Below are 27,059 nucleotides of genomic sequence, written 5' to 3'. Positions count from 1 at the left end.
CTAACCTCCAAAGTATTGGGCAGTGAGGCCAGTTCCTTTATTTGTGCTGTATACTCAAAACCTTTGGGTTTGACATCAAAAGATGAATGAATATGACAAGAGATCAACAGTTCAAATTTTATTGCCAGGTATTACCATGAAACTGGATTTAGAGAGCATTGCACCAATTTTTAGGTGAGTGAAAGTACTCCATCAAACAGATTTAAAAAAAAAACTGACATCAATTAATCTTAACATGTTTTTCCTGGTTTTCATGTTAACACTCTATCTGGTTTCATTCCATGGAACTAAATTGACAAGCAAAATATTTTGTAGACTCCCGAGTTCCTTTTTCTACTGAATATTAATGTTCCTATCTCTTCAATGACTTCAGAAAACCGCAATTAGTTGTGTGGACTGAGACTCTGCAATTGTGATGTAATTTTCAGTCGCCAGCAAGTGGCAAAATGGCCGCTCTTCCTGAGATGGATAAAAACAGCTGGATTTTGCCTTTGAAATTCATATCTCACAAACCCCAAAAAACTCATTACAATGTATGTTGTTTAAAACTGTTAAAAAAAAAAAACATTTCTGCTTCTTGTCTTGCCCTCTTTTTGCAGATTTCAATCCATGCAGTTATTCTATTTAAATGCTGCACATGCTTTCTGTCAAATTTGTTTGTCTTAACTTGTTTGCCGTGCTCCAGTTTAGTGAACATCCTCCAGGTGTAATGGGTGTGCTGAATAAAACCTCCTTGAGTTCACTTAGGAGCTTACAGGGAAGATTACTTGCCGACGCTCTGAGTGACATATTTGCAGTAGCTGTTATTGCTATAAATGTAATGTCTTCCCTTGAGTGTTAAACTAGAAAACAATTTACACAGTGACGATGATTAGCATTTGAGCAACAGGGCAATCAGCCTGAAATTGGACTAGAATTACAAATGCCCTAAAAGCTGATGAAAATACACAAACTGCTGGGAGAAGATTAATCTACAACATAATGTCAGCACTTAGACATAAATCATCTTTTTAGTGTCCCGGTGGAAGAGGAATCACAATGGGCGGTAGATTAAATTGTTTTTCATCTATTTACATTTCCTCTATGGAGAAAAATAATTACACTTTTCAAAATGAAATGTCTGCCCAGCTCAGCAACAACATTAAAGGGCAGAAGTTGTCTGGTTACGGTCAGGTTTCCTTTTATTCTGAACTGAGATACTCTTGGTGAGGGTTGAGGTACAGCAGAGTGCATCGTGGACTGATCACCAGCAATCTAACAACCATTCGCACTCAACATTCACACCTAAAAAGCAGGAATGTCAGCGAGTCGGCATGGGCTTGGAACAGTGCCTATTAGTACTCCGAAACTTGTGACTTCTTTGCTCTTCTCTACGTTATGAAGTAACATCAGACCAGAAATTAAGTGGTGTTATTAGCCATGCTGGTTAGTGAGTTTTCTGCCTTAATAACAAGCCTTAAGTATTTATTTCACCAATTGTCGATAACGCTAACTCTTCCACCTGTTTTTTCTTGCTTCATTTCAAGATATAGCAACAGTTAACCTTGAATTTGTGGTACAGTGATCGGCAAGGGTGTGCAGATGGGGTGGTGGATTTGGGCATCTGTCTTGGTTTCAAAAAGCCACTGCGAAATTAAGTAGGATTTGAACATTTAATTCAGAGATTCTTTCATGTTCCCCTAGAGGGCACACCATACATGGTCTGCACTAAAACCCATCAGGCTAGTTCATTCACTCCCAACGTCGATAAACGCCATCAGCCATCATCTGCAGGCAGTGGAGAGTCCATCCGGAAGTTTCCTGTTGCCATTTTGACAAATGGCTTGAGTTTCCTTTCGGCTTCAAACTGGATAAAAAGAACCAGGCACGGTCTTCAACACCAAGCAACAATGCAAGGAAGTTCCAGCATTGCCTCAACCAAAGCACTTTACATATGTCGAGTTTTTTTACCGCCCATAAGTACTTCCCATGGTCAGATCCTTGCATTCAAAAAAAGTATAAAATTCTATACCTAAAATTGTATGTAATCCTGAATATATAAAAAAAAGGACATTGATAAAGTTGCTTCTTTTTGAAATTTCCTTCTCACACTGCAGTTTTAATATGTTATTGTTCGTTCAATTAACAACAGCCTGACAGGAATGTTGTTGAAGATGTTTGAACTCATTTTAATCAGCATCGACAAAAATAACCTTGTGCCAAACGCAACACAAAAATTTGCAATGCCTTTGTATCCTGTAAAGGTAACCAAGAAGAACAGACTCACTGTCTTGAGAGGAATAGATGAAACATAAATATGTTTTTCTAAAGTCAACTGGAAAATCCTGCCAGCTTGCCCAAATTATACTTCTCTACGTTCTTTATTAGCACTATTAAAAGTAATAAACCTAAACATAAATGTGTTGTCTCCCTTATGAATGAATGTGGCCCTAAATATTGAGACCTGGGTTTCTTGCCTTACATCTGCTAAGTAAGATGGAGAAGATAGACAAGTATTACCAATTGTTCTGATCCACCATCTTCCGTAACGTCCAGCAACTGTGATGTGGTTTTTTTTTTACAATCACAAAGAAAAGGATCACTCATAATCACACATCATATGCCCCGATTCCTTGAAAAGGAGCATTTCCATCTATTAAGGGATAATTACACTGGTGTCTTCTTATATTGTACCTTGCAATAAAAATAGCATGCCTGTACTGAATTGCGTGCTCTTCTGTCCTCCGTATAACACATTGGGTGATTTTACATCTGTTGGGCCAGGAAAGAACAACGAGTAGGAGTACAAAATTGTGTGTAAATGATGTATAGATTTAACAACAGAAAAAAAAATATTCAATTTTATTTTTCTGTCAATCACTTTGTCCATTTATATTTGATACTTGGAAGCTTTGCTATTCCAAGTATAAAGTTGTTAGTTGAGAGATCAACTGGCACTGAACACTTTCAAAATATTTGGTGTCAAACTGCATAGTATATATATATATATATATATATATATATATATATAAATATAAAAATTGCCAGATGGCAGAATATCTCTCTGATTCTTTTTGATAATCGCACGCAAAGCTGGTTGTTCTCAAAACATGTGTCCATGTGATATCAGAAAATCCCTTGCCTCTGCAAATATCTGCGAGCACATCTGGTCATAATCACATTTTAAACATCGGTTATGCAATGACTTTAATGTCTGTATCCTTCTGGCAGTATCTTCTGTTGCACAGGCAACGTTTGCTGCCGCGGCGATAAAGAGATTAACCTGCAAGTGCGCAAACTGTTTGAAACAGTGTGACAAGCAAATGGCTGAAAAAGGCATGGTAGATTTCAAGGGGCGTGTGTGAGGACTTCATCTTTTTTAACCCTTCTCTTTTCTCCCCTGCTGTAACATACCTTTGAGAAGATATGTATATGTAAATACATGTCATTATTGGGATGAGTTCTGCCCATTTTGCTGTAACTTGCTATAAATAAACCCAAGTCATATTCTTGTAAATCAGTGGGTAGACCCTGATTTTCTATATTGTGTGTGACTAAAGCAAAAGAGTGCCGCCAGCTGAGCAGTCAGAGCAGAGAGCCAGCGCTTGGCCTTAGACGGCGATCTGATTAGAGAAGGTTGGCGACCAGACTAAACCAGACCAGACAGTTGCAGCAGCAGAGTATACCTGGAGGGAGGGGGGTGGCTGAACCGAATTACCCTAATTCTATTGTACTGGCCGCCATCAAAAAGTTGAAATCACCGCACTGCCAAACAAATCGTTTGTTATGAATTGGCCCCTTTGCTGTGCACATGCGATGTGTTTAAAAAGCAGATGCAGTTTTCAGTGATGATTCTGATGTCAGCTCATCATACTGGATCATGCAACTCTGTGTTTTCTTTTTCTACACACACAGCGAATAGCAAAAGTCTACACACCCTATATTTAAATGGCATGTTTTTGTGATTAAAAAACAATTTCAAAGCAAAGGTTTCTATATTTAATAGGAACCCTTTAGCTTTTTATTATTCATTTTTATTATTATTCATGGGGGAAGTAAAATAAGCAACTACTGGGATGTAGCTGTTTTGATCAAGGGCTACTTCAGACTGCTCACAATTCCCCCACCTTGTCAAAATTACTGACTCGTACAGGAGACTTGTGCAATCAATTTTTTTTATTTTTTGTTCATCTCTTAAAGAGTTTTAACTAATGTCATTCAGTCATACAGGTCACATTAGAAACATGATTTCTCTTGTCCTCATTTTTTTTACGCGACAAAATCAACAAAACAACACAAAATGGTGATGAGTTTTCATTTATTCTGAACAAAATTTCTTACAGTTTTTTCTTTTCATGTAAATGACACACATTCAACAAATATTCACTTTAAGTCTAAAGGGTATGAATAATTGAAAGCTTAATTGGCTTGTTTCCGCAAGTCTGGAAAAATGTGGTTTAATGCTTGCATATCAGATCAGATGACAAGTTGGGCAGCAGCTGAATACAGTTTCACACTACTCCACACTACAACTAGGATAATGAACATATTTTAAAAAATATTTACCTGAAAGAGTAAAATCAAAGCTGATAAAATGGACAATTTTTTGTTTTTATTTTTTCAACAGCGTGCACTGGATCTTTAGAAACACCAGCAGCCAGCTAACGTGATCATGTTACGTGTGTGTTTGAGAAATGGTGGAGTTAAAAGTGTGATGGTTGAATAAAGGTGAACCAAAAAAAAGTATTGACAGACAAGAATGATGGGCATTTCTATACCCTACCCTCCAGTTTTTGGGCCAAGCATGCACAGACGGGCGTTAAAAGGTGTCGATGGATGTCTTCAGAACACCGCTCATTCATCTTTCTTTATGGTTTTCTTTTGAAAACCGTGTCAAAACACAGGCTCTCTAATGGATGACTTGTTCAGACAGGCCCACAGTTGTGTATTTGGCTGTATAGACACATGTGAATCTACTGAATTGCTTTTTGTTCATCTAGACACTGAAGCAAAGAAATTGAGTGTGAAATGTTGATGTCTCGGTGAGAAGCATGTTATCGAATTTTATCATACAATTTGGTTGCTAGCAAAGCAGTAACATGGGCAAGTGGTTGAGATAATGACTACAGTAATACTAAATACAGATGAAGGGAATGCAATGAATGAATCAAAAAGGTGATAAACTTATTTGGTGAGTAACCCAACTATGCATCTGTGAAACCTCTCAGCTGCTTGAAGTCCTTCAAACTCTGAAAGGCAACTGCAATGTTCACCCTACGTTGTCAAAATTATTAACGTAAAAGAACAGAATGATTCTTAATTCCTTCTTTTTAGCTTTTCTTGCTCCGTTGCTGCTTGTGTTTGCCAGTCTTTTGCCCAGTTGTCTGGATTTTCCGCCATAGTTTCAGCAAAACTCCTGAAGCCCAAGGTAGCGTCTGCAGCGAATGTGTCTGCTAGTGCACGAGAAATGATTGACACCTCATCAGGTACACAAGTATATAGATATGAAATGATAAAAATAGTTGTATTTTGAAACAACATAAATCTTGCACTTCATCTGTGCATGTGAGTGTTGATAATAGTGGTAGAAATAGGAGAGAGGGGGCATATGTGAGGGGGGGGGGGGTTGCACATGGTGCCATTTAAGCCTGCCAGAATATTGGATCGAGTAGATATTCAAGATTCGCCCACTGTGTAAGGACAAAACCTCAATGATTTAAGGATTTGACCGTGATGGAAAGAAGGTGTGAAGTTGAACTTTCCGCGTGTCCCTGAAGGCCACAGTTCCCCGGGCTGTCAAAGCGCCCTCCCTGTCCCCGCTCGGCCGAGGAAAGCTGCAGGGTTCCGGGATGACGCCACCTCTCGCTCCGCCCCCGACGCAAACTCGCTCTTTGCGTTCATTTCATTCCTCTTCTCATTCCGAGCATTCTTCGCATCTCTGTCAGTGAGCGAAGCGATTCACCTTCCTTGCCGACTCAAAAACACCAGAATAACTTGACATTAATATTGTAAATGCCCAATAACACCACATGAGCTCAAAATGGACATTTTTTTTTAAATATGAGGTATCAATAACGAGGTAAGTTCCATTGCTAGTTGCAGGCATTCAAAGTGAATGCCGACTTCTATTTGCTTGGTTTACTTTATGACTTTTCAAATACTGAGTAGTTTATAAAAAACGCTGGCCTATTTATGTTATTTCTCCCAAGGCGCGTGGAAACGGTGAGTGTAGTGGGTTAGATGGCCGACTCGCTGTTGCAACAGGCACTTTGAACGCTCGCTCTGCTCTCATCGCTCGAGCGGCGAAAATCTTTTACATTTTTCACATTTTTGGAGAAGAAGGCTGCTCCTACGCCCCTTTTAAAAGCGCCACATGTCGTGTGCTCCGTGTCAGAGCCTCGGAAACACCCACAGGGGATTTAAGCCTCAACTAAAAAAATACATAACCAGCTCGGAAAACAGTTTTTGGGACAACATGACGATTGTAAGCGTTGCTCTTTTCCTCTCTCTAGTTGTTGACTCGATCGACACTTGGCGGATTTCATCGGAGGCTTTTCGGACCACCTCGACGAAAAACACCAGGGAGACTTGTTGCTTCGCTACCTTGGACGTTGCTTTTTTAAATCGCCGTCGAAGTTCTGTGTGAGTATATCTATTTTTTCCTGCTTCTTTTTCCTTTAGCTTCACTTTTACAGGGCAGGCGAGGGAACCGCTCGGAAAAATAAGTCAAAAGTCCGTCATTGGTTCGCGCAGCTTACTTTACGTTCGCTCACGATACGAACAATGCTCAAAATAATAACTGTCTAGATTTGAAGACTAGTATTTTGCTTTGGATATTTAAAAAAAAACACCACACATTAAAATAAGATCATACACATCCTCCAACGTAAAAGTATCCCGGGGCTAAAGGTTTAGTTGTTGGCACAGTGTCGGAGGAATATTAGCTTTAATTGACGTGTTACTCGTTCGAAAAGTAGATTACTCCGCTCTGTCTGGTACTAACTCGCGGGAAATGGATGTTAAATGTTAGTTCGAATATCGTTCGTGGCGCCTTTGTTTTGCTTCCCCCCCCCCCCCCCCCCCCCCACCGCTATGCTTTCCGTTTGGGGCTTTCCTTTAGTTTGGGAATTGCCTGCTCAGCTAAAAGTGAGCCCTTGTCGTAGATCACCAGTAGCACCACATTTTATACTACTTTTTCTTGTAAATTTGCATGCAATTTTTCCAAACTTTTAAAAATATTTATTAATTGAAATATAACAATGTAAGTGATTTGCAGCTTGCAGATATTTTTATTTTTTTTACACCAGACTTTTGCTGTTTCAAGATTTCACAGCAGCACTGTAAGGTCACAAGGTCACCAGTTAGATACGCCGCTTTGATTCAGCCACAAGTGTCACCCCCCCCCCCCCCCCCCCCTAAAGCGGTTTACTTTTCCCAAATTGAATGTCAACGGTGTGGTCAAAGTTGAATAAGCTAATTAGAAAGCTCATTTTGCCACTGGACATAAGTGCAAAACAGGCTTGCAGGAGCAGTGAAGGGAGTAAAATGTACTCTCAGGTATCTGTGTTTTTAAATGCAGATTTAATTGATGGAGTTTTCACATCTACTCTCAGAAAACTACCCAATTCTTAGCTATGCAGAGGCTCAACAAAACACGAAACACAAAAAATTGGCACAAAAGGGTTATTATTTCCAGGAATAATTCCGAACTCTGCATAACCCCAAACAATTCTCATTATATGAGTAAATCTTCTCGCGAGGGGCTAGAAATGGATGCTTTGTTTTCAGTTTATGCAATCAGGCAACCTGTTGGACCAAAGCCTGTTCGACACTTGTATAAGAATAGGAAATATTTGTAGTGAGGTCCTCCCAAAATCGGTTTGCTTTATATCACCTTTGACGTAGAACAATAGGCATTTCTTTAACCTCGATCAACAGGTTTTATAGTCATAAAAATCAAATAAAGCTTGGACTTTTTGCAGAGTCCCTTATTTTTAGATGCAGGCTTTACTTTAAGGTTGCATAATTGTGCTAATAGACAAAAAAATGTATAGTTTGGACTAAGAATATTTATCATTTTGCAAATTTTACTGGGGTCCAAGTGTTGTTTAGGTACATAAATATTTAATCAATTAATGGTAACATATGAATAGACTTCTTTTTTTATCGATTGAGTTTACGTGTCATGACAAAAACAAAAGTTATAATAGTACAGAGAAATGCATTTTTATTATTTATATTTGTTGAATTTTTATGTAATAAGTCTCTATTTATTTTTGTAGAGCAATTTCCCCTGTCAATTTTATTTGCATTTACAAGGATATAACTCTGTCACATAAACATTGTTGTTTTATGTTACGGTAAAAGTTTCAGCAGTTTTCATGAATCTATAAATCACAAGATTTTGAACTATAGAATTTGTAGCAGGCTACTAGAATCCTATGTCTGCTTTTGACGATTATGGCAAATTTTAAAAAGGACACTCCCGCAGGCTTCCAGACTGTTTGTGCCCTGAGGTAAACCCTGGTCTAGAAAGGGAATTTTAGAGTGTGTGTGTGCTGCTGCTCAGCAGTTTGAGCAAAGCCCGCTGAGACCAGCCCAGAGTGCCACCAAAAAGGAAAAGCTGGCTCAAAGCCACTGACGTCATTTAAGAAAATCTGCTTCAAACTGCAGCCATAAATGGTCCACTAGCTACCGGAAATATTTGACTCCTGTCAGACCTTTTTAGTTAATGCAACACAGTTGTTTTTCCAATAGCGAAGGAAAAAAAAAGTGGCATGTTTCAGTTTTCCTTTATCATATATAATTTACCATGCATAATTTGATTCGTCTCGAAATGTCATTCATTTCTGAAAAGTATTATTCATCTATATTTTTTGTGTGACCATAAGTAACACACTATAGTAATCTCTGAATCATCATCTCAGTATGAATCACTTTCTATCTGTTCTACAACTGGAGTTCTTATCCGCTCTAAAGGCAGGAAATCTGGGCTTCAACAACTTCCTCTCCCTGTGCCGGCAATAAGAGTGAGTGACCAAGGTGCTCAGCCTTCGATGATTAATAGGGAACAAAGGCGTACGACCACTTCATTTACTGAAAGTGTGTAATATTTGGCGTCTATTCAGACATATTCTCCAATCAAATCTGGCTACAAATTTCCACACGACACCCCCTCACTAGTCACCGTAGTGTAACCAGGACTGACAGAGATGAGGCTTTCTGGCCAGAAGGTGCCTTGGATTCTGCCGAGGCACAGATAAAGTGGAGGGGAAGCTTGCAATATTCAAATGCACATTGTATCCTGTACATTAGTTTTTAATCTTAGGTGGGACGGATGGAAAGTAATGCAAACTCGGTGCTAATGCAGAATGCAGTCTAAATGTGCATGTGTTAATTCTTTACCCAGTATTTTTCCGTCATCGGTCTCGTAAAAGAGTATCCACAGTTTTTGAGTCAAACCCCGCGGGTGGGTTGTTCAAAATGTACCCTTTCTGACACCTGAATAAGATATATTACGTGTAATTTGTGTAGTATTCCGGCAATGGGGGAAAAAATAAAGGTAATTGTGTACAGGCCGAATGATGGGTGCAGACAAGGAAATGCAAATGGTTGCCCTCACACTCATCACTGTGATTTGTTTTTTCATGCCCGTCTGCACGCGTCCTGAACGAGCCTGTGGCTCGGCGCTCATAAGATTCTTTATCTGACAGACCTTTATTTACAGCTTTAATTTCCTGAGCTTTATGTGTTCAGCTCGCGCTCCACGCTACTGCATGCTTGCTGTCTGGAATGCGCTGCATTTTTTTTTCAAAGGCAAATATCCAAGCTGTAATATTTGAAAGGTACATTTTATTTTAATATGTTCCGGCATTACAAGAAGGAGATTGTTTGCCTCAAATTCATGAAAAAAAATCACCCTTGTGTTATGGTAGACAACGTTTTAACTACATCTCTTTTCGGGACTGCAGATGTGTCTGATGTTGTCCAGGCCATGTTGTTGCTAGGTGGTTCTCATTCTGCGGCGGGTCGAACGAGGGCTGCTTTGATAGGACCTGTAAATCAATCCTATTCTCTGGCAAACAAAGATTGATCCCACAGTGGCCTGATGGTTGCTGGGTGGTGAGGTCCAGGCCTCAGGTTTGAGTGTGATGACATGAGACGGATTCGCAGCATCCAAGCCTACCGGTTCAAAGAGGCATGAAATGAACACAAAAGCCATTGCCCACATAGGCAGCCCTAAGAAAGTCTTCCAACCCCTTGCGTGTAAATTGGTAATGGTATTGTAATATTTAATCTTCACGCTCTGGTAATCTGCATACAATATATTACTGGGATAATTTTGATTAGTATAAATTGCTATTTTATCATTCAACTTTTCTTTCTCGAATTCAATTGTAGTACAGTCGCTTGTTTGTATGCCTCGGAAAAACATTTTTATTTTGCAAGTGTGGGGTCAATGTGTCAACTCTGTTTAAATGAAATTCGTAGTTAACTTGGGTTTATGTGGGAAAGATGTGTAAATAAATTGAATCGCAAAGGTAATTTCAAAAGTATTTGCCTGATTCATTTTTGCATTCATTTTGTTGCATTCATTCCGCCTTACAAATCCATCTCAAGGTCTTCAAAGATATGCTTTTACAGACGTAAAACAATTTTCCCAATGATGTTTTAATTTGCCATATAATAGAGGGTGCGTCTACTATTGTGAATGCTAAGAGTTTTTTTGCACATTGCTCAAAATGAAATAGTTTTCACATTGCTGTGATAATTATGTCTCTACAACATCCGGAAAATGTTACGTTTTTAAACCGCATCATAATTATGGTTTTACACATTGAGGCCTTAAATACCGTGGGTTATTACGGAGCCCACAAAAGTCATTCATGAAATCATTATTGCACCTTCTGAGATAACAGCACAAAAGAACTCCACATGGAAAATTACATTTGAGACCTCTCATCTGCTATTTCATTACCTTGCTCTGTCTGATGGCTGAAATGGGTTCTCTTAATTTAAGGAGCTGGATTCCAGCTCGGTGAGTGGTTTATGTAATCTCACTGTAAGTATAATTTCCCATAATGCCGTGTCACAGCTACTACTCTGCTTAGCTACCAATGTCACTTACTGCAATGCCGGCCATCTCTTTGCCCCATATCTGACGAGTAAGACCATTTCTATGGTGCACGCTCTGAAAGGAGGAAAATATGCAATTATCTGTAAGCCACAAGTGTTTCTATGGGTGACATTCATACCTTCCTGTGAAAAACACAATTAGGCGCCAGATTCTACGGCACTAGGAGACCCCTTCATTGATGACTCACAAAGAGCTTTTAGCAGAAACATCCAATTTAGGGATTCAAAGAAGCTAATCTATTGAAGTTAGATATGACTTGTATTCAAAACTATTTATTTGAGCAAAGAACCAAGTCAACAAACCAAGAATAAGACATGGAATATTTGAGAGATTTACACATCATGTATAGTTCCATGTAAAAAAGAAAAATGTGAGTATGGAATGGAGGGCTAAATAAGAACCCTTTAAAATTCTGATGTGCCACTGGGTTAATTTTTTTTTTTTTTTTTTTAACTTGCTACAGTCTTGCCCTGACAGAGGTCTGTGCCAAGATCTAAATAGTAATTTACTGGACCTGTTGCTGGTGTTAAATCAGAAAATGTATGCACCCACCATCTGGTGTTCACACCTGGAAAAACCCCACTTGCTATTCCATTGTCACCGTTACTACACAGTTTTTCGCTCACTACATTTCACATTAAATGGGCAATTTTTTTTACATTGCATAGAATGGATGAACCAAGGAGATAACAAAGCACATACATATGTAAAAATATAGCAGATCAACTTTCAGTTTTATACGAATAATAAATTGTATTTGCCACCTGAATTTATAATGTCAATGTTAGGCGGGGAATTAAATAAGATTGTTGTGATTGGACATTGTATCCATCTTATGGTACAGTATTTATCTGTCTCTCTAAACACATTGCTAATATGCCGTGCTTAACTAGTTAATTGATTAGTCTACCATACAAGGAAACAAATAGCACCATTAAGCTTTTATGCAGACTCTTTCAATGTCAGTGAATTCTTTATGTCTATTTATTAAGATTGGAAAAAAAGCACCATTAAGCTTTAATGCAGACGCTTTCAGTGTCAGTGAATTCTTCATGTCTATTTATTAAAGATTGGAAAAAACTGCATTAAGTATCCCTATCCACACCCAAAACTAAAGGGTTGTTTGGCCTGTGGCTAATTGTTATGGTCTTTTTTTTAATCCTGGAGCTTAACAGAATAGGCAAGAAAAAGTTAAAAACAATGCTACTTGTCTACTGTAAAGTGCTATGTTAAATCAGCACTTAGTATTCTGCCAGAATGTAGAATATTTCATAAGGCACCTAATTGTATTTAGGGTTCTTATCGACTGTCAGGAAAACAAATACAATCTGGTTCCACTGATTTGATGCCTCGTCAAGCCTCATAGTGTGAGTACAACGTAGCTGTGAAGAAATTTGCTATACATCATGTCATTATGCTCCATAATTGCCGTAACTTGCGCTTAGCTGCCTGTTATAAGTCACATCTTAGCACAGTTGTTTTTTTTGAAAAAAAAAATCTATATTTGGTTTTTCTAAAAGGTTTTGAAATCCTGAAATCTTGGAACAGAATGCCCCATTTAAAGAATGAAAGAAGCTAACAAGTATCGGTAGAGTTAAACTGGTCTGATTGCCAGAGAGACCGTCATTAAGAGTGTCTCAAGGATGACAAAGAAGACCCGGTTCCTCGTTGTCCAAATCAATAGATCCTTTTACCCAGTCGTTTCAGTCGAGCAATGTTAATACTGTTTTCGTGCTTTGCCGCTCTATAGAAACTGCACAGAGACAGAATGGACTAGCATAGAATGTTGGACTGCTGCAGTATATAAAAGTGCAATCAGTGCAAGCAAGCAAGGCAGAATGAAAGTTTGTTTACGGTATTATGTGGTGTTAAGAAGCTAGCATCCTAATATTTCAATCTATAGTCTCTTTTCGGCGGAATGTTTCAAGCCCCACCTGTTCTTCACATACATCATGTCTTGAATATGGACCTAATTTGATATTGACTTTTTGTTTTACATTTATATACTAATTAGTTTTGCATTAGGTTACAATAAGTGCAACACATCTAGAAAGACTTGTGAGGTACAAATATGCCTTTGCCCCCATTAGTTCCCCTCTCCCACTCCCAATCAGTTGTGAGGTAGTTTAGCAGTGTCAGCAGTTTACACAAAAAAACACAACTCAGTGATAGTTCTCTGCGGTCACTGGGTGTTTTCCCCCCTCGGTGTAACCCGTTACACCCTCCCCCTTCATAAACTGACATGCTGAAAAAAAATATAGGCACACTCAAGACAGCTTGCGCCACGTGAAGAGATTTTCACTCTGAACAATTGGTTGCGGCTGAGTCGCTTTACTTGTGAAACTCTTCTTCGTTTGAGTCTGTATGTTAGTATTGTAATGCCCTCTGGTGGCCAAGTGGCAAACAACGATGGGGAATGATTTTTAACTTATTTCAATGAGGAGATTTGAGATACACGTGTTTTCAGTTATGAGAGTGGTTACGGAACAAATGACATTTGTATAAAGAAAGTTGAAGCACCGCTGTCTGTTACATATTTTTTCCCAGGTCTCACCCTAGTCTGGTCCAGGCTTTAGCTTGGAGGGCCCAACCGCAAACATTGATCCCAGCAGCTGGAGCGGCAGCGAAAGCCCTGCCGAAGACATGGAGAGGATGAGCGATTCGGCAGACAAGCCCGTGGACAACGATGCAGAAGGCGTGTGGAGTCCTGACATCGAACAGAGCTTCCAAGAAGCCTTGGCCATTTACCCTCCTTGTGGACGTCGGAAGATCATCCTGTCAGATGAGGGGAAGATGTATGGTGAGTACAAGTCTGCGATATACTTTTTTCTTTGTGTGTATGCAGAGCTACAAAAATACAAATCAATCAATCAAATTCCTATTCCACAAACGCAATATTGATAAGAATACCATGTGTTGACTAGCATAGAATACGTAAATATAAAGATGATTGTTTTACTTGACTTCTCCATGAATAAACAAATATTTTTGTTCCAAAACTGTTTCCCACTATTTGTGGGAAATAGTGAATTCTATTTTTTAACCCAGAAAATTATTTTCAAAATTCCGATAAACATCCAATATGCCTTTATCACAAAAAGGGGGAGGGAATAAATAATAAAATAATATTGAATAAATATTGGTGGGAAAAAAAAACGCAAATAGGTAATTGCCGAACAGTGAGTGGTCTGGTGTGATGAATTAAAGCCCATTAAAGGTTTATTTCCATGACTGCCAGCCGGTGAATCATTCTCATAAAAACATCTGATGTAGTCGTCACTCAAGCTTTGACACTCACATCTACGTATGTCTGCGTAGAAGCTGAACAGCTGACAACAGCCCACAACTAAGACCTGTACACCAACAAGATGCTACCTTTTCCTGTTTGTGTATCAGGCAATAAATATAAAATGGCACCACAGTACGCATTTCATTACGTTCCTCTGCCCTCTTGCCTTCAGCAATGAAAAAGACCAAAACTATAACAATGAAAACCATGCAATCCACAATGGAAGTTCTGCTTTGGGCAAAGCTGCCGCAACAAAATATGATCACTATTATTAGCATTTTTATTGGGATTTGAGAACAATCGGGCAAATAAAGCACAAATGCTGCTCCAAGTACATGATGGTCAATCTCAAACTAACAATGCGGCAGCCATGCAGATGCTTAAGTGCAAGTTGGTAAGTAAAACAGCATGAACTATTAGTCTGTGGCAGATGGTACTGTGGCGGCCACCAGCTGTGCCCCCTCTCCCCCTGCCCTCCTCTACCCCATCTCTGGCTTGGTGATGTCATGGAAAGAAGGAAGAGGAGGATTTCAACTCGCGCAGCTTGTCAATGTCAAGTGACGGCCGAAAACCCCGCAGCGCATTCGCTTGCAGCTGTCATGTGACCCCTCCGGCCAAACCAAATGTAAATTGCAAGAGTTGCAATGAAAGCCCTCAGCTGCTACTATGGCCTCAGACAGGACCTGCCCTACTGTCTGCTCCTCCACAAACACACCGAGGCTTTCTGATTGCTCGGGGTTAAAGCATGACATTTTCATTGTATGTTTTTTTGGGCTCTCATGCCATGTTTTAGATAGTTAACGCTGTGCCAATGCGGTAATCCCACAAGGGGAAATCCTGTTTATGTTTTGGCAGTACACAATAGATTTTGCAAGGGTGAAGAAAAGAGATGTCAGAGAAATGGGGCCGCGGTAGTGTGTCCTTGAAAATGGTACAGTGCCTTGCTCAAGGCCCAAATTAGGAATAATATTCCATAACATAAACTTGTCCAAGTAAAGGATGTAACAAACGTGTTCCTGCTTCACAACCAGTGAAATACTGTTACCATGAACGCAATACCCAAACCACATTTGTCAAAAGCTTGCCAGGAAGCAGCATCTGACATTTTGTTCCTCAGCAAGCGGCACATTTTTTTTTTTTAACCCTCCGGTCAGCTGCTAAAGCCAAGTCCTTAAGGACAGAGCAACTAATGGAAAAGCAAAGTATAATAAACACACAAAAATAATCATGTTCGTGCGACTGAACTCTTGAAGAATTCAAACGCAAAAGCAGACATCTGTCTTATGTCTGACATATGTGTTATGTTTGGTTCGTGCTATTCTCCAGATTTTGTCGACCCCCCCCGATTACGACTAAGATCGGCTAAAGCTTCCGAGCCTGATCACTGATGTCATTGTTACCCATGAGTTTCATGTCAACTACGTATCTTTAACTCTCACCCAATATCAGTATTTCATATGTGCAAAAAACCATAGGCATACAAATACAAAATATTTCTTTTGTTACTATTTGTTGCAATATGGGTCCAAATCAGTCTAAGACAACATGGGGCAGTTTTAACCTTGTAGCCCCAACCATAAAGACAGAAAGTGAACATAGATATGTGTCTTGCGCTCAACCGGCCCGTAACCTGGAAATTGATCTTGGGTCGCCATGTTATCGACAATCTCAATTGCCTAAAATGCACCCAGAGGATGGAGTTTTGATGGGGCTCCACAAACAGGATAATTGAGCAAATGTACTATTTGGGAAAGTATTTTTGTCCTTTGTCAGTGACATTTACAAATGAGTGTCCGCTTGGATTCTAAGAAGAGCACATCACATATTAAACAGTGATTCTTTTGTTACTTTGCCTGAAATATTGTATGTTTTGCTGCACTTTCGTTTTATTCCGATGACACTGTTCCTCAGACATGATATACAATAAAAGTATACAACTAGGATTTCATGCTAAAAAAACACATTAAACAACATCAAGAAATTATTGATGTCCCCCAAATATAGTCCACAAAGGATGATTTATTCACTAGAAATACAACTCCAAAGATAGAGAAATTAATGACATTCATGCATATACCAGGAAGCAATAGTAATTAGATCTCAGAGAAAAACTAGTTTAAAATGCTGTCAGAGGTTGTTTACCAGTGAAATGTTTGTTGTTGAGATCATTTTTTTTTCTTTTTGGGCCAAAGGCTTTGCAAAGCATAGTCTTGGTGCAATGGTCCTTTAATCTTGGTTTATAGTGCTTACTGAGAGTCGCAGCCTCTCATGGCATCTGAGATGAAAGTTGGCTACATGGAGACTGGTATTTTGTATTTGAGATTCTAGGAATGGCGATGTGTTCCAAATGCAGAGCTCATCTCAAGAGAAGTCATCCTGAGTGCCATTAAGCCCTTTGTCATCCAGGGGTAGAGTGCAGTTAATTAGCAACAGTCTCTATAGCAACTGTGTTGCCGTACACACAATTTGTAATTTCAGTTTCTTAGCTTATTATTGCGGTGTTTACCTGAATTGATTCACATATTCTGAGACTTGTGTTGACTGGCAGTGTGCGCATTCTCTTAGGCTTATTGTAAGTGAGATGTCAGACATCTGCATAGAGTATTAACTCAAATTGATCTTGGCTTGGCAAGACTTATTTAGAAGGGAAGGCAAATAAGGAGCTCGGGCCCCAGCAAAAGCTCTTGCACAGTTCACCTGCTGTGCTAGGCTGCATTCATTTATTCGGAAATGGAGATGATAAGTGAAACAACACGCTTCACTCAAATTGTATGTTTATTCATTGAGACATCAACGACATCGGTGGATTTTTGTGTTACTGCTGGCAAAAACAATGTCTCGTTCTTGTTGCTTTCATTGGAAGTTAAATTAAAAAAAAAAAAAAATTACACCCATTATTTTTTTTTTCCATCTCGAAAATTACGGTCGTTTTACATTTGAAAATCTGTTTATCATTAGGTATTAGAGCTGCTTTATCTTTAGGTATTAACAAACATAGTCATTCGTCTATGTCGCATACAATCTGAAAGCTGAAATTTGCAAAAAAAAAAATTCAATGAAAGAGCCTTGTAGACAATGTGTGTGTTTTTAACGGACTGGTATGGAGTAGTGTTCAGTTTTACATACTTAGAAACACTATTTCCAAGCAATATGTTTTTGTGCTTTTTTACTGTAAACCTATCCTATCAGCTCGTTTTGTTCTGCCGTCTGGTCAGTGATTGACAACTAAGTGGCACTTGCTTTGCAGAGATGCTAAAAATGAATTTGATATAATGAGTAGACATGGCTTGGCCCCGTTGGGCCAGCACTTTGCGTCTGCGGGGCGTGTATCACCAGGCCCAGAATGCTCCGAGACAGAGTGTGCAGACCTGATCCTCCCTGCCGGGCAGATAATTAGGAATTCTGGGATCAGCTCAGACTCCCCAAGTCACCTGCATTCACTCACAAAGGAGTGTGAGGGACTTCATTGTCGGAGAGGCATCACACACCTTAAATTGACACTTTGTGGCTTATTAACAATACTCATTTCTATTCATTTGTAGAATTTTTTTTTGCACTCTACAATGTTGAGTAGGGTCTGCCTCCATTTTGGGGAGAACATCTCAAACATTTTCTTCTATCTTGATTCCATGTTTTTCAAAAAGCAGTTCTGCATTATGACAAAAAAGACCCAGGTTATCTCTGAAAAATATGAATGAATATTTTTTGTATTGTATTTACTGTTCATTGTGAAATATGTATATAACAAACTATAAGGATTTTAACTGCTCACTCATTGATTACTCAAATAAATCAACTGATAGGTAAAATGTTACAAAACTTGGGTAACCGTACTGTGATGAAACTGAGTCAGCAACACGTAAGTTAGTGATGAGGATACTTATTTTATATTATGTTAATTGTCTTTTCATGATTGAAATCTTAATCAGGGAAGACTCTCTGTTGATAGTCAGAGGGACAATAAATAGTGTGTCAAGCTCCACCCGCCACAAGCTTACTGAAGTGTATAATTTCAATGGGGATGCCAACAAGCGAAACGTTTACATGCAGCCAATAACCCTTTCAAACACAAATATTGGCAATATTCAGGCTTTGAAAGGTCAACCACACAAAATCTCAAATATGCTCCTGTTGAGCTTTATAAAATTTCAGACCAAGACCCCCTGAGGTAATCCAAAAAGTTCTTATCCCAGGGATGTGTGGTCAGGGTAGGCCAGTGAGGCAGTGTTTGGGCTCCAATTAATTCATAACTCGTCTAATTCTGTTCTGATTTTGAAACAGACAGATTGGTTTGGTGAAAGCAGCAGGCAAGAAGTTGATGATACCAGACATTTACATTTTATAATCGGGGCTTTCTTAACATTAACTATAAAGGGAAGACCAAATGTTGTTTGTCACCTTGTGTAACAGTGTGGAATTGATTGAAGCATAAGCAAGTGCTTTGAAAAAATATATTTAAAATTTCAATCTTGACCTTGAAATATAATTCGTCACTGTCGGAGTCCTCGCACTGTCAAAAAGACGACTTTGTAGGAAACCCCACAAAAAAACCCAGATACCGCTTCGTTCAAATTATTTTGTACCTTCGATTAATAATAATGCAGATTTTGTTCTTTTTAATTGAAGACACTAAATGCTTTCAAACGATATCTAGATGTGTGCAAGCCTGTTGTCTACTGTGGGTGGTGAATAGCAGGCCGCTCGCTGCCTGTGTGCATCAGTAGCACACGGGGTGTGTCCCTACTGTGCGAGGCCATTGGAGCCAAGCATCTGGTTTCAGGTTGCATGTTCCCAGTTGGCTGCTTTTGTTTGACTAAAACACAGAGACTCTGCTCCTCTTAAAGATGAAGCCATCACTATCGTGCTCTTTTTCAGAATCACATTTCATGCCAATGATTACATCATATTCTGTTGATGAAACGCTTTTATTCTGATGAGATCACCTCACACTGATGGAACCATTTTGAGTAATCAGCATATGAATGAAAACTGAATGCTACTGTTTTTCTCTCGAGCACAAGGACTGCGCACTGCCGCGAACAGAGCCTGTCATCTATTCTTTTGCTGTTTGATGACAAGTGACAAGTATCTCTCAACACTGCACAGATTCCCCGTCAACAAAAGAACCACAGACACCAAATAATCATATCGCTTCAACATATCTTACTCAGCCCATAATACTATTGTATTTTTGGGAATGTCAAGGTAGCGCTACTTTTAAGGGACTTAAAAGCAAGTCACAATTATAACCACTTTGTATATCCGACGATTCCCTCAGCCTGCGATCATGATTTGAACTTGAAAGTAGCCATCATCATGACCGCCAAGTTCGACTCTTCATTTATACATATTTGTCGCAGTCAGCCTCTCTTCCTTTGTGCTCCGACATGCCATTGATCCGGAGAGATTGAAAGTATTGATTTGACTCTGTGTCTTACTTTGTTGTAGAGTCGCGGGCAGCGCAACTTCCTGACTCTTAATACCGTATTCACACATAGGACTCGCGGCACAGCCGGTTCCCCGGGTGACTCATAATTATAGCCGTCTTTTCAGATTAGTCCAGCAGCCCGTCCGAGTGTAGCATCTTTCCCTGGTCATTTATTTCATCCCTCTCTGTCTCTATCTCTCCCCCCTGAGAGACACAGCTCAACACAATGACCAGGCCAGTCTCCACAATAATGTATGTGATGATAAACACAGTGGCTCCTAATTGATAGAGTGATTCAGACAAGGGCTGGCTGTGCAAATTGGTCCCCTGTGAGTATATTGCGTAGAGTGCAGCCTTGCAGGTTTCAGCTCTTAGCCTCGTTTGAGAGGCAGGCAGCGCGGGGAGAGGAATCAGAATGGGTTCGACCAGCCCCGGTGATAAAGATGCTGTCTTGGACTCTTTAGCATTGTCTGAATACAGCCAGAGTTCAGGAGAGGTTGCTGCTGTAATCCTCTCAGTCTCCAGGAAGGCTCAGGTTAGTGACCTGCTGCTTTGTGATGTCTTGTAAGATTTTGCGTGAACACCTCACCTTTAGTCCCCCACTGTTCAACTAACACATTAGCTCAACCGTGCCTGGCCCAGCCCCTGCAATAAAGCCTTTTAGCCAGCTCAATAAGGTCGTTTGAAGTTAAGTATTGATTTCTTTTGGTGTCCAGAGTAGGGACAAATGGATTTTTAAAGAGCTGTTAATTACAGTTGAACACAGCATCATGAAGAGAACTTCATGTTGCTGTGGCTGAATTTCTAAATTGCTCAGCAAAATTCATCAAACGTTTGTCAAGTACCACGAAAATCTATGCGGCCACAAAGCTTGTTTACAGAGCCCCATTCAGAATAATTCTTGAAATGGTTTCATTCCTTGCATGGAAATGTTAGCTATTGATTTTGCGAATAGTATGTTAGAACGTTTCATAAAGAAGTTATGTCTGTGCTGTTACTGACAGGATTTCTGTTCAAATTCACTTGATGACTAGCATGAACTTCAGCAATGTACTTTCATTAATGTTTAGCCTGCGTCATGTCCTTGACATTGTATTTACTAAATAGAGGCTGAATAACAGATTGTACCTGATGCATACTGCCTATGAATGTGGAAACCAAGTCTCTTGTATGACAAAGAATATCTGCATCAAGCAGCCTGTGGCCTTGACGTTGGTATTTTTTATTTATTTTTTTAAATCCAGCAGCAACACTTTCACTTGAAAGCGGCTTAGATGGAGCCTGATGTCAGTAGATGTTATCCTCTGACTTCCACCAGCAGTGACCTGGAGGCTAACAGAGCTTGACTGTCATGTGGGGTAATAAAACCACCAGACTCACTTTGCCTTTGGAAACACCTGTGAGACACCCGTTCATGTCAAGTCAAGTCAAGTCAAGTTTATTTGTATAGCCCTAAATCACAAACAGTCTCAAAGGGCTTCACATAGCCAAAATTGATAATTATTCTCAAAGCATCCCCTGATCTTAAGCTCCCAAAAGGGCAAGGAAAAACTCAAAAAAACCCTGCCAGGGGAAAATGAGAAACCTTGAGAAGGGACCACAGATGGAAGGATCCCCCTTTCAGGATCACCAGGTTGTAATGGATGCAGAGAGGGCACAAGTAATACATAATATGAAAATCAATGAAAAAAAATGGATGTCGGGAGGTGCCCTCGATTGTCCTGGCAGTGTCTTCAAGGAGGTTGAGCTGCAGTTTCTTCTTCTTGAATTGGTCCCCGAGAATCCAGCTAGCCGCTATCCCCAGCCGGGGAGGGGGTGGGCAGAGAGAACAAAACAAACTCCGGCCAAATCGGCCACTACAAGTTAGTTAAAGGCCATCTCATAGAAATGTGTCTTTAAACGTGTCTTAAATGTTTCTACTGAGGTAGTAGTTCTAATATCCATATAAAGCTCTCGCTTTTGCTGTGCTTAGGGTTAGGCTTGCTCTTGCTGTGCTCAGGGTTAGGGTTAGGGTTTAGTTTTAGTTTATTGTTTAGCACAAATAACAGTGCAAGGAGGGAGACGAAGCCTAGGGCTTGTAAGAAGCTCCACTCCTGTTTTATATACTAACAAAGTGCCGAAACAAACAAAGTGCTGTGCAGTCAAATGTCATTCAAGTGTTTAAGAAAAAAAAAAAAAAAGTTTGTGTTAGGCTTGCTCTCGCTTTTGCTGTGCTTAGGGTTAGGCTTGCTCTTGCTGTGCTTAGGGTTAGGGTTTGTGTTAGGCTTGCTCTTGCTTTTGCTGTGCTTAGGGTTAGGCTTGCTCTTGCTGTGCATCACTGCCTTGTCTGCCCTCTCCTACCCCACCCCTGCATCTTAAAAGATCTTGCTGAATTCAATTCTTGCTTTTGGCAAAACTGTGGCGTTACATTGATAATGCTTTTAAAAGAGTTCCCCCGCGCGTCTGCTATCACTAAAGACCTTCGACAATTACCTTAATATTGTTAATTTGCTTTGTTGTCCCGTTAATTATAGCATGAGACCCGTAAGTCATCTGTCACTTCCATCTGTGTTGGCACCACCCCTTCTGCTACACACAACACGTACCTACACACACTACACATGTACACACACACTTGTGCTACAATTAATTAATGTTAATAAACACGAAATAATTAGTCCTATGTGTGAGTAATGAATTATTGAGAGCACTCAGAAAGCAGAGGCATTGCCAAGGCTTAAACATGCCACTCATAAATCAGATAAGTAAACTGCTATCATGTGTATGTTGGCCATAAAGGATCCAAATGTATTGATCTTAACCTGATCTCATAAGATTCAAAGAGATGAGAGTACAACGAAAATGGATAGATGGAGAAAGATTAACGTGTGAAATGGAGTGTCCCAAGTTTAACCTAAATTCCTGCCAAATGTCCACTTTGGATTAGTTCTGGGTGAAGCCTCTGTCCTAGCATGGCAAAATTCAATTTAAACTTGATTTAATTTGAAGGGGATTTTTTTTTTCTTTGTCTAATTGGGATTAATACGTCGTCAATGTTCTTTTGGAATATTAACAATGTATCATACAAAAAAAAAACAGGTCGGTATCCACTTTTAATCAACAATTCCAATCTACAAACAGGAAAGTTACACAAAATGAGTAAGTAATTACTTTTGTAAATTTGTCACATTTACTTTCCTTGGTCATCTATGATAACAAGAAGCAACAATCGTCCGTTCTTTTGGTATGCGAGAGGAGGAATTGGCTGTTCGTTGTGCTGACTTGGCAGAAAAGCAGTAAATAACAATCAAGAGGCTGTGTGCCATTTTCAATTATTTGCTTGTCGTTAGAATGTACTGTGTCCTTTCTAAAGATTTAAAAAGAGGCATATTGATAGGGTAGTCCATACAGGCCAGCAAGTGTGGCAGATGTGCTCTGTGATGTGGGAGGCTGCCCGGTGTCCGTCAAGTAAAGTGCTGGAAGCCGCACACTTGCAGACCACTTGCAAGCTATCTACAAGCTGATTTCAAGCCAGGATCTGTGCTATAGCCCAGATGTGACTGTGGTCATGCCTGCATTAGAAATAACAGAGGGGGTTGCTTGTACAGGAAATGGATATGTTTCAAAATTGGAGGGGAAAAAAAGCTGCAACAGAGCTGTAAAGCATCGTTCTTGCTGTTCAGAGGACAGAGCCAAGACCGTTATTTGTTTAGCATGCCTTGACCAAAAATAGTCGGGTCGTGTTACAAATGTCTTCGTTTTGGAATTCAAAGATGTGTTATTACAAAAAGCCCAAAACCGCCTTACTCCGCCACTTTATCGGGCAAAAAAAACCCCTTTTATTTTATTTTGACACCTGCTTCATTTTCTGTGGGTGTGGCATTACTGAGGTAGGTCCACAGCAAACGTCACAATGTTTTTCATTGTTATTCACAACAGAGGGGCCCTGTCTCAGCTTCCTAAGAAAAGATGCTGGTAGCCAAATTGGATTTCTGACTGAATGAGGAATGGGCTACTTGGGGACGGCCTAGTGACTGTTGAGCCACCATCCTTTTGTGCAGATGAGGGTGGAGTGCCATTCATATTTCCTAGCGCCTCCAGAGTTATCGAGATTCACAAGGAAACTCACTTGATCGGCTTCCTCCAGTCGTTGAACTGTCAAACAGCTTCTTGGAGATCTTGCAATCAAATTTCAATTCATTTCTTGCACCTTTGAGGGACTGGAACATGCCACTTAAGAGTTAATTTTCTCAGGCCTCTCTAAGGGTTGGTTCAACTGCTGGACTTTACTTACACTGCGAATCCCCCCACTAACTAAGGGCAGAGCTTAGTTTGAGAAAAAGCTATGTAGACAGTAAGCCTGTAAGTCGAACCTGTTGAAAATGATTTTTTATTTAAAAGCAAGGTACCAGTCTTCACAGATGCGGGAAAAATAGAACTAAAAAGTGTAAAGTAATACCTGTAATGAAAGACTCTTTGTCTCCACTAATCTGTCACAAAAGTGTAGATTCAGTAACCTGTCAGCACTGAAAACGCCATTATATATTTATATATTAAGTGTTGGCTATTTGTATAATAATCATAGTCATAATCATCATAATCCTAATAATCCTAATCTATACTCTGTATTCTGTGATATTGCTTTCAAGATCTGTACGTGAACCCTTGGGGACATTTTATGTCCTTGCTTTTCTTGTTTTCCATTTGCCTCACAGATGTGCCACAAAACCTATTTATAGCCCTTTCATGCACGGGATCGGCAACTCCGTTCCTACGGCACGTTAACCCGATTACCTATGGAAGTCAGATCATATTTTTGTATGAAAATAACTTAGTTCACAGTGCTACCAATCTTAAATATAATAACATCAATAATGATAATTATAAGTTAGTTTAAAATAATGTAAACCAAGACTGAAGAATTTCTTCAGCTATCCTCTTGTTAATGTGTGTCATGTGACGTTTTTCAAATGTAGAGGTCAAACTTGGTGTGTGTGATGAATAAAACTGATTCTTATTCGATGTTAAAAATCTAATAGTGTATCAAACCGTGAGTTCAAAATTGAGATACCAATCAAGCTTAACTTTGGTTTATTGTTTGTCATTTGACAGCTCATGTTATCTACTTTAATCATAAAATCATGTAATCTTGTACAGTCGTTTCTTCCCCCCCCCATTTCACTTTTTTATTTTTATTTTTTACAACTTTCCCCAACGGTGAAGTGAATTTACTACCCCCATTTGACATTTAACTTGCCCAGGCAGCCATTATTATTGATCCATGTAATGTCACCGTACAGTTCGGCCCTGCTCAGTATATATAGTGATGGTGTTTATGGCCTCACTTGACTGCAACCCGAGAAATTTTCTTAATTTCTGCTGGATTCTGAAATTGGCTCCTCAAAACAAGGCATTATTGGACAACTGATTCTGCAAAATCAAAAAAATCTCTCATATGCAACTTCAGCTGTCCAGATTTTACAAATGTGAAGAAACATTTCTGCCATATTTTATTTTTTCCCCTGTTTCAATTTATATGTGGACCGATCTTGCACCTTATCGATTTCAGGTCGCAAAGCCAGAATTATGTTAGAGACATTTTTAAGCCATTGTTATTTTCCTGTACAAACACTGGACCCACTGAGCTTCTTTCCTCCAGTTGAGTGAAAAGAATGAATTATTCAATAGCAAGCAAGCTTTCAGCTGGCCATTTGTGTGCTTTGATCTCAGAATCAGGAGGTTGCATGAATGCTTCTATTGTCATGTTACGTTTCCAGAGTGTGTGAATTATTGAAATCTTTACCCATCAGCTAAAGTTTACAGGCTCACGACACAGACAGTCTGCAAAACCCCTGATATTTATTTCTCAGGAGACGGCGCGTGGCTGCCCAACATTAAAAATAGATTGTCATTCACACCATATTTACATTGTCATGGTTGCACTGAATTTGCTTTTCAGCTAGTGCAGTATATGTGATTTCCCCTTCCTTTGGATAGAATTAGATATACTTGCCACAAAACGGAATAGTATAGGAATTGTGTCTGCATAGTATGTGCTAATATTTCCATTTACTACTCGCTATGCATATCTTATATTGATAATTATATAATAGAATACACCATAATACGAGAATTTGTGAGGTTTGTTCAGGTGTCGTGGTGAGAATTAGCTGATATTGAAGTGAAGGAACAAAAATGTTGCAGGCGGGGGTTGTATATTTCATAGAACCGTAGATCAGAACGCTGGCATTGCTTAGCTACAGCTGGACACATAATTAGAGCCCCCCCAACATATAATTTGTCTAATAGTTTTGTTTGGCGGCATGTTATTAACATATGAAAGGGCTAAGCAGGGGTCATGTGCATTGTGACAACAATTAGAGCAGACCTGAGGGCACAAGAATGTTTCGAGCCCTTGTTAATTGGAAATCTGTACAAAGATGTGCATTAATTAGGACCCAGTCAGATCTTCTCCGTTTTAAGCCCATTTCATCCATGTAATAGATTGAACAAGCATGTCTTTCATTTCGTTGTGTTTTGAACAGAATGAGATTGAATGACATTACTTTGAGGGCCTGGGCTCCCGGAGCTGTTTTTTTTTTTTTTTTTTTAATGCTAATACCGTGTAGTGTTTTTATGCAAAAGCAGCATCTTGTGTTTTTTGCCATTATTGTCTGTATTTGACAACGCATCTAAAAAAATACAGTGTAATATATTACACACAGTCAACCCAGAACAATAATTGTGTAATTCAAACTCATTTTAGTATGAACCCCACCCAATTTGGTATAAGCATGTGTCAACTTAGACCACTCTGTTTTTTAGGTCGGAATGAGCTGATTGCCAGATATATCAAGCTTCGGACTGGAAAGACGAGGACTCGCAAGCAGGTAAGACGAGAGAGACTGTCTCCATTGCATAGCGGACTAATCCCCCTGTCACGGCCATGTCGCATGAACAGATGTCCATGGATTTAGACGTCTCTGAAATTGTCACTCTTAGTTCCACTTTGAAACACACATAAGAGCCTTAGAAGCGGTGAATTTGGAGATGAAAACATCAGTCATGTTCCCCCTTTACAATTCTATGAACTCATGACCAGCCTTTGCTCAAATTGTAACCTTTAATTTAATCTGACAAAATCAGTTGAACATGATGAGCATCAATGATATGTCATGTAAAAAGGAAGTAACCACAGTTACTAAAAATATTCCTTGTCCTTGTAAATTAAATCACAGAGTTCATGC

General features: G+C 39.5%; 2 protein-coding genes across 8 annotated transcripts in view; both read left to right on the top strand.

The window, feature by feature from the left end:
- mical2a (microtubule associated monooxygenase, calponin and LIM domain containing 2a) overlaps window positions 1-573 on the top strand; it is a 28,370-nt gene extending 27,797 nt beyond the window's left edge. Inside the window, exon 23 of the transcript XR_015857393.1 lies at window positions 129-573. The gene's annotated coding sequence lies outside the window, so the exon portion shown is untranslated. The remainder of the gene's footprint in view (window positions 1-128) is intronic.
- Window positions 574-5,819: 5,246 nt separating this feature from the next.
- tead1b (TEA domain family member 1b) overlaps window positions 5,820-27,059 on the top strand; it is a 36,236-nt gene continuing 14,996 nt past the window's right edge. For 2 of the 7 annotated variants that reach the window (XM_088371129.1, XM_088371128.1), the window contains exons 1-4: window positions 5,820-6,058; window positions 6,492-6,621; window positions 13,664-13,916; window positions 26,638-26,702. In XM_088371129.1, the coding sequence (XP_088227255.1) occupies window positions 13,760-13,916; window positions 26,638-26,702 (222 nt within the window). In that variant the 5' untranslated portion in view covers window positions 5,820-6,058; window positions 6,492-6,621; window positions 13,664-13,759. Of the gene's footprint in view, window positions 6,059-6,491; window positions 6,622-13,663; window positions 13,917-26,637; window positions 26,703-27,059 lie in introns of those variants that run through there. The other 5 variants (XM_088371131.1, XM_088371130.1, XM_088371133.1 and 2 more) reach the window with 3 other exon arrangements.

Source organism: Syngnathus floridae, chromosome 3, assembly GCF_059516105.1.
Source record: "Syngnathus floridae isolate MCC-2025c chromosome 3, RoL_Sflo_1.0, whole genome shotgun sequence".
Lineage (NCBI taxonomy): Eukaryota > Metazoa > Chordata > Actinopteri > Syngnathiformes > Syngnathidae > Syngnathus > Syngnathus floridae.
The sequence above is the reverse complement of the archived record's forward strand: the minus strand, read 5'-3'. Positions and strand labels throughout refer to the sequence as shown.